General features: G+C 43.7%; 1 protein-coding gene across 3 annotated transcripts in view; it reads left to right on the top strand.

Moving 5' to 3' along the window:
* The first annotated feature begins 2,026 nt into the window (after window positions 1-2,026).
* The window catches only part of LOC118359979 (membrane-associated guanylate kinase, WW and PDZ domain-containing protein 3-like), a 195,799-nt gene continuing 186,700 nt past the window's right edge, over window positions 2,027-11,125 (top strand). Inside the window, exon 1 of one of the 3 annotated variants that reach the window (XM_035738950.2) lies at window positions 2,027-3,315. In XM_035738950.2, the coding sequence (XP_035594843.1) occupies window positions 3,009-3,315 (307 nt within the window). In that variant the 5' untranslated portion in view covers window positions 2,027-3,008. The remainder of the gene's footprint in view (window positions 3,316-11,125) is intronic. The other 2 variants (XM_035738948.2, XM_035738947.2) reach the window with 2 other exon arrangements.

Raw genomic sequence — 11,125 nt, 5'->3', positions numbered from 1 at the left:
CTCAGCACTGGGAATAAATATTCATTCTTTCTGTTAAGTCAAACAGTTACCTTGACAACTACATCAGTCAAATAAAGAGCAGCCAGTTTATTCTCTGCTTGCTTTTACTACTCAGAGAACAAGCAAACAGCCTACCCAACCACTCTGAGGTGTCTGCATGGTAGGGGGGTCATGTCCCCAGTGAAAGTTGCGCCCCTGTCTGGAACTATAGCTCTATCGAGGGATTTTCAGATCTAGATTCTATTGTTACACCAGATAATGTGATTAACTCCATACTTGGAGTTACAGGTTTGACTATTCAAAATGTCACCAGAGATTTTAACTAACCTGGTAGACTATAGAGAATATATTTGTTCTAGATTCGGCCAAACATGTCATCTAAAATGTCTGTGTCCAGTTGCAGGTGATGCATTTGAATTTAGAAAATGCTCGGTTAAAATAAAAATAGTTGCTCCATGAAGTAAATCCATCAATGTGTACGCTGCCATTTTGTCTATTTAAAATGCATTTTCTCTCATTAATTAAGGTGGGTCCACCCCAAAGTGCCACGTCATGATGACACGGCTATCTCATGCTGGGAACTTGGAAATCTCCGACATCCAACTTCAGTGTGTTCAAGACAACTGGGAAATCGGGGAGAAAAAACGAGATCCGATTGGAAAAAATAATTTCGAACAGTAGTAAACTCTGGCATTTTTCTAGAGCTCCGACTTTCCGACCTGAAGATAGTTGACGTCATGATTTGACCTTGTTTTGTTTTGTCTTGAAAGCACCACCAATCAATAAATAGACAAGATGGCGGTGTACACATTGTTGGATTACTTCATGGAGCAAAAAAATATTTTATTTCAATAATGGTGCATTTTCTAAATTAAAATTCACCATCTGCAACTGGACACTTCCATTTTAGAAGATATACCTTTGGCCAAATCGAGAATGAAGATGGTATCACCAATACCAGGTTAGATGAAAAATCGGACGTTTTGTTTTGGCAAACCTGTAACTCCCAGTAATGGATACCGCTCATCTTTGGTTAAATCACATTATCACTGCAGTGCTAGCTGTAGTTTATCCTTTCAGTACTAGATTCATTCTCTGATCCTTTAATTGTGGGTGGACAACATGCCAGTCATGCTGCAAGAGCTCTCATAGGCTGGAGGACATCCTCTGGAAGTTGTCATTATTACTATGTAAGTCTATGGAAGGGGGTGAGAACCTAGAGCCTCCTAGATTTTGTATTTAAGTCAATGTACCCAGAGGAGGACGGAAGCTAGCTGTCCTCTGGCTACACCATGGTGCTACCCTACAGAGTGCTGTTGAGGCTACTGTCGACCTTCTGTGCAAAATAGTGTATTTTAATCCATTATTTGGTGGCGTGAGTATAGTTTTATCTAAAAAGGCCAACTTTTTAAGTGTTTTACCATTTACATTTTTATGAAATTCACTGAGGATGGTCCTCCCCTTCCTCCTCTGAGGAGCCTCTACTGCTCTGTGTCTACACATTCTCAGGACCTACAAGTTAATTTAACCACAAGATGGCACAGTTACGCAAGAGTTGACGCACTGGACATCCTCCCCTCAATAAATTACACGCGAAAATACTTGGCCCTACAGTATGCTATAAAAATTATACAAATGGATTTGTAATTGCACTGTCCTGGTTCCAGTTAACAAACTACTAATTACAATTGTTAGGACTACTTTGTAGTTTCATAGCACTATGATGGCAATTTAATTGACAGCGTCTGTAATCTACAAGAAAATAATATTGTTGCAATATTTCATCTACCTAGTGGGCACGCTCGATTTACTCAGCTGAGCGCCGGGTCCCAAAACGTACCCAACGCGTGTGACTGGGAACTCAGTCCACCCAGAAAGCTTTGACGAGCTAAATCAAGCTAAGCGGGTCAATTGGAACAGAGTTTGCGCAGAAGCCCCGCCCAACAATTTCCATTGGTTGATTTGCATTGTTTTACTCCGTTCCCACCATCTGATTGGAAGCAACCCCAAGCAGTCATTGGCGCCTGGATGGGCTTTCCTTCAAGAAATCAACAAGGTGAAAACAAGCAAAAAAGTTATTCGTGATTTCTTGTTTTATGGTTAGTTCCATAGACTCCTGCGCCTAAATCTCCCCAGTTCTGTGAGCCACCGGGCTGAATCTGACACGAGACCACATGGGGCGTCAACTGACGAGACGGGGCTCTCTGAGCTGGGCTTACGAGGGTTGAAGAATAGGGAGCAAGTTGCCAGCAGAGTAGGCTACACTACCCGAGTTCTGCGAATACATTCGCTGCTGATGCCAGATATGTTGTTCCGTTTCCAAGGACTGCGTCGCTGAAGTCACCGGTGGAGGAGGTAAAACAAGTGCGCGGAACTAAGTTGGCCCCTGGCGAATTTTGGATGAAGAATTGTCAGAGGGTGTAGGCAACAGTTGTTTATGCTCAATAATTTAACGACATAGCTAGTTGTTCTGGGTAATTTAGTTCACGGAATTGATACATCGACTGAGTCAAGTGGAGAGTCTGTGTAGTCAAGGCTATAGACTCAACGACGGATCGATCCAAAATTGAGTTATTGGCTATTGTGCGTAATATGCTTTTATAAAACTGTTTATCAGACCGATTCACTGTAAGTAAGCAGTAGGCTACTCATTCAGAAGTAGAGCTTCATTGCCCAGCTACCCAAGAATTTAGTGCGAGGGACAACATCAGCATCCCCGCGATCGATCTAGCCTCCTGCGACAACACTGACGCAGATAGTCTTGCACTACAGTCTATTGTATCGCCGACCGGTGACGTTCCAATAATTCGGGATGTTCATACGGATAATGCTTTGAAATGACATTTGCTCAATGAATGGAATGGAATACAAAAACACTAGTGAGCAGATTGTTTCATCTCATTATCTCTGTGCAATAGTCACATCTGCATCTTAAAAATAACTGCTTGTCTCGTGTCTCAAACAACCACACAGTCTGGGACTCTAAAGATTTACAAGAGGGATTAAACATGTCCAAAACGCTTAAGAAGAAGAAGCACTGGTCCGGTAAAGTCCAGGAGTGCGCGCTATCATGGGGGAATGCCGAGGAGTTCGGCTCGGTTGTGGACGTACAAGGGGGAGCAGAGCTGGGAGAATTCCCATACCTGGGACATGTGATTACGGAGGCAGTGGTCTGTCACGTCGGGAGGTTACCGAACATCGGGGACGTGCTTCTGGAAGTGAACGGCACCCCTGTCAGCGGCCTGACCAACCGAGACACCCTCGCTGTCATCCGCCACTTTCGGGAGCCCATCCGTATCAAGACCGTCAAACCAGGTATGTTTAGTGTTGTTATTACCGTTCAGAGGTTTTGCAGCCTAGGCCTACTCTTCAAAGTTATGCATTTGACCATGATGTGTTTCGTAATATGGCATACTTGTCGTACTATGGTAACCTTGGTCTGGTCTGTGAAATCAAATTGACCCCATACGTGAGCTGTGACAACATGCATTCTTCTAGTTAACTCTCACCTGCCCCAATGTCCACTCAGATAATCACATTCAGAAGACTTGAATTGTTGAATTGCCAGTACACACACTATGTGTTGTCCTTTCGGTGTAATCCTATTTGCCCAGGGCAGTTAATGGCCGGAGTCATAGCTGTGGGGTTAACTGGGACTGCACACGGTCTCTGGTTGGAATGGAATAAATAGTCAAGCTTGTAATTGGGCTGCGTCTTTGGCCTCCAGGATAGTGGAAGGATCAGTTATGTGTGGCCTTTATTTGTCTCCTAGACTGCTTATGCCAGTACATCAAGCAGTATAAACTGGGTCATTCCACCAATCCAGTGCCTTTTTGAGAAGTGTAACTTGGTTAAATTTTTTGTTGTTTGTAACATCCTGTCATAAAGATCACATGTTAAACATGATAAAAACATTTTTTAAATCTCATCTGAAGAGGTACAAGGAAAAAGACTGTGACAAATACAGTAACAGGGAGGACTGTAACAGGGTGGATGATTTCTTCTTAAGTGAGCCAGAACTCCCCATGAGGACTAGAATCTTGTTGTGTGCAACAGGGAGGGGCAATTGAATGTAAGCTGCACATGAAACAAGGTGTGAACATTTCTAGCCTGCTGTCTTTGTAACAGGGTGGACACGTTATGCTCGACCTGCTCCGTTTTCCACCACAAAACACCAGAAAATGGCAAAAAAAAGACTAGGAACGGCTCACCTGCCTTTACACTGTTCTCACTATTAGATGTTCAATGTTTCTTTTGAAAAACATATATTTAAAAAGGAATGGTTTCACCATATTAAAATGTGAGTTCAGTTCATGTGACAAGGTTGACCTTCAAACAAAGGACATACTTAAAAGAATCGCTACTTGCATGGAATCAATAATAATCTTCAGAGATGACTTTTGTCAAAGCAAAGCAACACAATAACCAGGGATTTATGAAGATGGTGAAACTTGAAGAGATTTTGGAATGAAGTGGGTGACACGGGGTTGACAGAGGGACATGTCAAAATGCTGAATTTTGTCACTTTAGCAAATCTTCATATAAAAACAAAATAGGATTAATTCACTTCGCTGTGTGGTCTATATTAAAAAACCTCATGGACGTTATCCCTCTCTCTTGTCTTATCTCTGTTTTACATGAATGTGGTTACTGGTTTTGCGTATACACAAGGAGACGCATGTACATGAAGCGGGAATTGTTTGTCATACTTACATGGCAACTTGTTATGGGTGGTGGGAGGAAGTGGTACGTTTCGACGTGTGTATGGTTTTGCTGTATGGACTGTCCCAAGTAGCACCCTGCTTTTTGGGACGCAGCCATGGTCCGAGTGACGAGACGCTCTGAAGAAACACTAGTGATGGGGGAGTCGATAGTTAGAATCGATAGTTAGAATCGATAGTGTGCCTGTTATCTACCTTCCTTTCAAATGTGGGGTTTGGCAAACTGTTGCGCTTGATAGCCGTGCCAGCCGTGCCGGCCTCTACATGGTGTCGCTATCCCAGCCAGTCTCTGTGTAGTGTTTATCTGTGTCTATCCCTCAGCCTCATGGTTAATTCACCGATCATCTATCTTTGATGGGGTCTCCATGCCTAGATGAGGCTGTCTGAGGATCTGATGTTACCAGGCCGATGTTGTTGTGAACTCCAGTCCTGAGATGCAGGGCCTGGGTTACAGGGCTATAGACAAGTAGGGTCTGTCACACTGTAGCCTGGCTAGTGGTAACCATGGCACCACTGCCCATCTGTTGGCAGCCAGTGAGTTTATGACAACAGGCACCTGAACTACACTGTGATGGTGGGGTTGGCCTGAGCTCAAAAGCTGAAGCTGGGTTGGAATCTTTAATCTGTTGCTTTGCTTACTTGTTAAAGCTATACTTTATTGCTATCGACGACTGTCTTTGTACTTTGTCTTGTCGAAGCCGGTGGTGATGAATCAATTTCCCTTGAGGGATAGATTAAGTTCTACTACAACACATACACACCTGTATGCATAGAAGTCCAATGCTCAAGTAGACTAATCTACAGTAACACATGATTGCATATCTTTGAGAATTATTGCAGTATTGCCTTATCTTAACATTTCCTCACCCTCTTAGCTTGCTCAATGCTCTCCACCTTCTCTGTTGTTTTCTCTTCTCTCTGGGCTGCTTCTCCCTCCTCATCTACCCTCCTAGGGACATGCCTTCTCATTGGTTTTCTGTTGTCTTGTGATTTCTCTCCCCTTCATTCAATCCCCTCATTGACTCTTCTCTCTCTCCCTTCCCCAGTCTCCACAGCACCACGGGTCTATCTATAATACTCTGATAGCTTATTACATTATTGTACGTCAATGGAACAGTACATCTTCAGGATTGTGTGCAATCCAGATGCTGCGTTTGTGTGTAAATGAGTATGGGGTGGTTGATTAATACACCCTAAATTTGCACTGAAAGTGCTATGATCCCAGAAGAGCATTTCCCATCCCGTCTTCGTAACTGCATATTCTAGCCATGAGCATTACATCTGTGGCTCTGAGCCAAACAGGAGAAGAGCCAATGTGATGCTGCTCTCTCTATCTTGCTGAGTGGCTCCAGGTCAGGATTGGAAACGTAGCACACGTCCTCTCTTTAAGTAGTCAGAGGGTGTGTCCCAAATCGGACCCTATTCCCTTTTTATAGTGCACTGCTTTTGACCAAGGCCCATTTTAGAAAAGTAGTGCACTATAAATGGAATAGGGTGCCATTTCTCCCTGGTCAAAAGTAGTGCACTGCGGGCCTCCCGACTAGTGTAGCAGTCTAAGGCACTGCATCGCAGACCCGTGAGGTGGTGCACAATTGGCACAGCGTCGTACGGGTTTGGGGAGGGTTTGGCCGAATGTGAGGTCCTTGTCCCATTGCGCTCTAGCGACTCCTTGTGGTGGCCGGGCGCAGGCAAGCTGACTTCAATTGCCAGCTGTACGGTGTTTCCTCCGACACGTTGGTGTGGCTGACTTCCGGGTTAAGCGAGCAGTGTGTCAAGAAGCAGTGCGACTTGGCAGGGTCATGTTTCGGAGGACACGTTTTCGACTCTCCTGAGTCCGTACGGGAGTTGCAGCGATGGGACAAGACTAACTACCCATTTGGATATCACGAAGTTTGGGGAGAAAAATGCTTTAAAAATGAGGGAAAAATTAAAAGAAGTAATGCATCCAGTGTTATCCTGGAATCAGACCTGATTGTGTGATCTGCTTTTATAAGCAGATCTACAATTAGACACGTATTTGTACCCCTTTACATATTCCACATTTTGTTGTTGCAACCTGAATTCAAAATTGATTCAATCCATTTTTCTCTCACCCATATACACACAATACCCAATAATGACAAAGTGGAAACATGTTTTTAGAAATATTAGCAAATATATTGGACATGTAATACATAAATATCTCATTTACATACATACACACAACCCTGAGTGTTAGAATCTCTTTTGGCAGTGATTACAGCAGTGAGCCTTTCTGAGTAAGTCTAAGAGCTTTGCACACCTGGATTCTTCAATGTCTGTCATTGGGAATTGATCATCGCTAGACAACCATTTAAGTCGTGCCATAGATTGTCAAGCAGCTTTAAGTAAAATTCTAACCTGGCCACTCAGGAACATTCACTGTCTTCTTGGTTTGCAACACCAGTGTAGTTTTGGCATTGTGTTTTAGGTTATTTTCCTGTTGAAAGGTGAATTCATCTCCCAGTGTCTGGTGGTAAGCAGACTGAAGCAGGTTTTCCTCTAGGATTCTGCCTGTGCTTACCTCCATTCTGTTAAAAAAAATTATCCTGAAAAACTCCCCAGTCCTTAATAATAACAACAAGCGTACCCTTAACTTGTTGCAGCCACCACTATGCTTGAAATTATGGAGTGTGGTACTCAGTAATGTATTGGATTTGCCACAAAAGTAAGACTTTGTATTCAGGACAAAAAGTTAATTGTTTTGCCACATTTTTGCAGTATTACTTTACTGCCTTGTTGCAAACAGGATGCATGTTTTGGATAATTTTTTATTTTGTACAGGCTTCCTTTTCACTCTGTCATTTAGGTCAGTATTATGGAGTAGCTACAATCCTCTATTTTCTCATATCACAGCCATTCAACTCTGTAGCTGTTTTAATGTCATTGGTCTCATGGTGAAATCCCTGAGTGGTCCTCTTCCTCTGGCAACTGAGTTAAGAAGGTGCCCGTATCCTTGTAGTGACTAGTTGTACCTTTACACCATCCAAAATCTAATTAATTACTTCACCATGCTCAAAGGGATATTCAATGTCAGAATTTCTTTTTTTTTTGCACTTCTTTGTGAGGCATTGAAAACCTCCCTGGTTGATTCTGTGCTTGAAGTTCACTGCTCGACTGTACAGATAATTGTATTTGTGGAATACAGAGATGAGGTAAACATTCATAAATCATGTTAAACACCATTGTTGCACGCGGAGTCCATGCAACTTATGTGACTTGTTACGCAAATGTTGACTACTGAACTTATTTAGGCTTGTCATAACTAAGGGGTTGAATATTTATTCACGCAAGACATTTCGTCTTTTGATTTTTAATTAACTTGTAAAAAAATAAAAAAAAGTGGTGTACTTTTCTTCTTCTATTGAATCCATTTGAAATGAAAACTGGAACCAACAAAATGTGGAAAAAGTCTAGAAGTGTGAATACTTTACTTTCTGAAGGCACTATGTTAAATAGCCCAGCAGTGTCTCGTTATGATAAAACCATTAATGAGAGAACCATTTCACACTGGTTTTACAATCTCCAGCCCAGCAGAGTACCGCTGTAGTGTGGTGTTTAATGTGGTTTGTCTCACAGTGCTAGTTTTATGAGATGGCTGCTCTGTTTCAACCAGTCGAGGGTAGCTTTACCCAGCCAACGTCTGTAACTTCTGTCCGAAACTCTTAACATATTTCCGCTTCGATGGAAAAAGTCTTGTATCCATTCTAACGGCTGTCTCTATACACTGGCAGGAAAATCTTCTTCCTTACAGCATTGTTTTATCACCAAACACCATTTCATTATTTGTATTTGGGTAGAACGGTACCCCTTGTTCCCAGCTCACACAATGTCAGTAGGAGACAACACTACCAGAAAATTATGCTATTACAGAAGGCTCCAGCTAAGTAAATAACTAGTGTTGGTTGCCTTGTAAATAAATGTCTGTCGCTCAGTGGGTTGTTAACCACTGACAGTAACAGCATAGCACTGTCACACTCCTCCCAGTCTTCCCTGTTTTTTTTTTATTTTTATTTTTTAGATCAAATCAAAGTTTATTAGCCACGTACACAGTTTTGCTGATATCACAGGTGTAGCAAAATGCTTATGTTTCTAGCTCCAATGCAGCAATAACGAGCAATATAATAACAATGCACACATTCTCAAAATAAAAAAATAAAAATGTTTAGCGATGATCAAATGTGTTCATTTAGCTTTGCCTCGGTGATGGTTCCTTTCACAGTGCCTTACCTAGGACAGAAACAAGCCTGAGAAGGTCTCAAAGTCTTACTTCCGTCATGGTGCAGAGAGGCTCACTGACAACAGGCCTGTCACAGAGGGGAGTGATACCTCTGAACTTAATGGGCTTGTAACAACGTTCTGATGCTCTATAGCTCACCATGATCATGGACTATGGAATTGTTAGTCATTGTAATGGTTCTTATCAGCCCTTATCAGTCATGCTCCAGTGTTTGAGATAGAAGCATTATTACAGTCTCCCCGGCCTGCTTAGACAGGTTAGAACCTTCTCCCTTTGGTTATTGGCCCACTGCATTCCAGATGCAGATGGAACTCCACTTGATCTCGTCTTCACGTGTGCGTCACAGGAGGCTGGTGAGGGAAGGACGGGGTCAATCATTCCTGGATTGGAGTGAATGGGAGTGAATGGGATCAAGTACATGGAAACCACTTGTGTGATACCGCTCCCTTTATTCTGTTCCCGCCATTACTATGAGCCCGTCTTCCCCAATTTAAGGTGCCACCAGCCGTGTGTGTTACTCACGCCTTTTGGAGGAGGGAACACAGCACCCTAATACACTCAACTCCCCGTGGAGTGAAAGAGGTATGTGACTAAGTGCTGGAAAGGATGACCGAGGCAGAGAATATTACCGTTAACAGGAAATGTATTTCCTTAACACGGTAATTGTCGGGAAAAGGGGCTTGACGGAACCAAAGCAAAGAAAGTAAAAGTTAGTCCCCTCTCCTACCTACCAACTACTTACCTATTCTTAGCACCACCTGGCACACTAACCAAAATACAGGGGGTGGTCCGCCCAGGTCTTACCTACTGTGCATAGACAGAGTACATACTACGGGTATATGCATGCCCGCAGGCCTGTTGCCTAAACACTCCCAAGGTGCCTTCCTCTTCCCCCCTCTTCCCCCCAAATGAAACAGAATAAGTCAAACTCTGAACAATTTGAATAAACTAAAAACACTAAATCCTATGGCATACACATACCTCTGCAGGACCGGCTATAAAATACTTTACAACAACTTATACTGGGCAACAACCAACACAGGACATCACTGGTTTTTCAAGCTGCAGAAATAGTCGGTAATTGCAGACAGCTGTATCTCCTAACGAGAGGGCGGGGTAAGATCTCCAATCTGAAATGGGGCCGACCAATCAACTGCAACATACAAACCCAAATCAATACAGAAACTGGGGAACGTAACAGTGTGTGTGTGTGGTATTACAGGCCTGACGTGTTTCATTCCCTCCTACTGGCTGCTGTCTCTGGGCTCATTCCCCAACCCTGTCACTCTCCTTCGCCCGCCATCCCACCATCCAATCCGCCCGTCTGTCCGACAGCTAGGCTGTCAGTGGGGAAGGAGGGAGGGAGTGAGAGCGAGCGGATGGGTGCGCGGAGGCCCCAGACAGCAGCAGCTGCTGTGAATACTAAAGCATCCCCCCTCCTTCTTTCCATCCCTCCCTCTCCGCCCCTGACACGGCCGACTCCTGCAGCAGCTCTCGCTCAGTACTAAGGTGATTTTTATATAGGCTGTGTTCCGGGTCATCTTTATTGTAGTCGCATTCTCCGGTCGCATTCCAGGTCATTTGCATTGCAGTCGAGCTACGCAGACGATCAGATCTGGTCGGGAGAAAGTGTTTTAACTTCGAGCACATCTCAGAAGATTACTGTGTTTTTAATTTGCTTCATGAGAAGTTCTAGAAACACTTTTAGGCATTCTCCAGACATCGGATCATCTGCACAGTGTGCAATAGAGACGGCCTGGAATGTGTCCCGTACTTCAACTCCTCCGTTCCCACATTACAGAGCATGAGAGACCCACTGAACCCTCTCACAGGACGAGAGTAGGAGGAAAGGGAACCAGGGAAGACACACGAGGCTCTGTGGTGCCAGTCTATTGGCCCAACACTTGTCGTTCCCATCAAAGCTGCGTGGCGTTTAAAATATATTCCACTTGTTTGTTTGCCTGGCGGGGAACAGACTTTTAATAACTAGTGGCGAACCGGACAGCGTGTGTGGGAGCCCGCGTTGGAAACCTAACAAAGATGCAGAGTGACACGGGTGTCCCGGGCACTTGTTACTTATCCCTGTTTTATTGTCCTGTCTGTCACTTTGAGACCGTCAGCATGGTGATGAAAAGGGCCTGCAGCA

The sequence above is a fragment of the Oncorhynchus keta genome, chromosome 27 (assembly GCF_023373465.1).
Source record: "Oncorhynchus keta strain PuntledgeMale-10-30-2019 chromosome 27, Oket_V2, whole genome shotgun sequence".
NCBI lineage: Eukaryota > Metazoa > Chordata > Actinopteri > Salmoniformes > Salmonidae > Oncorhynchus > Oncorhynchus keta.
Note: the sequence above shows the minus strand (reverse complement) of the source record. Positions and strands in the feature narration are given on the sequence as shown.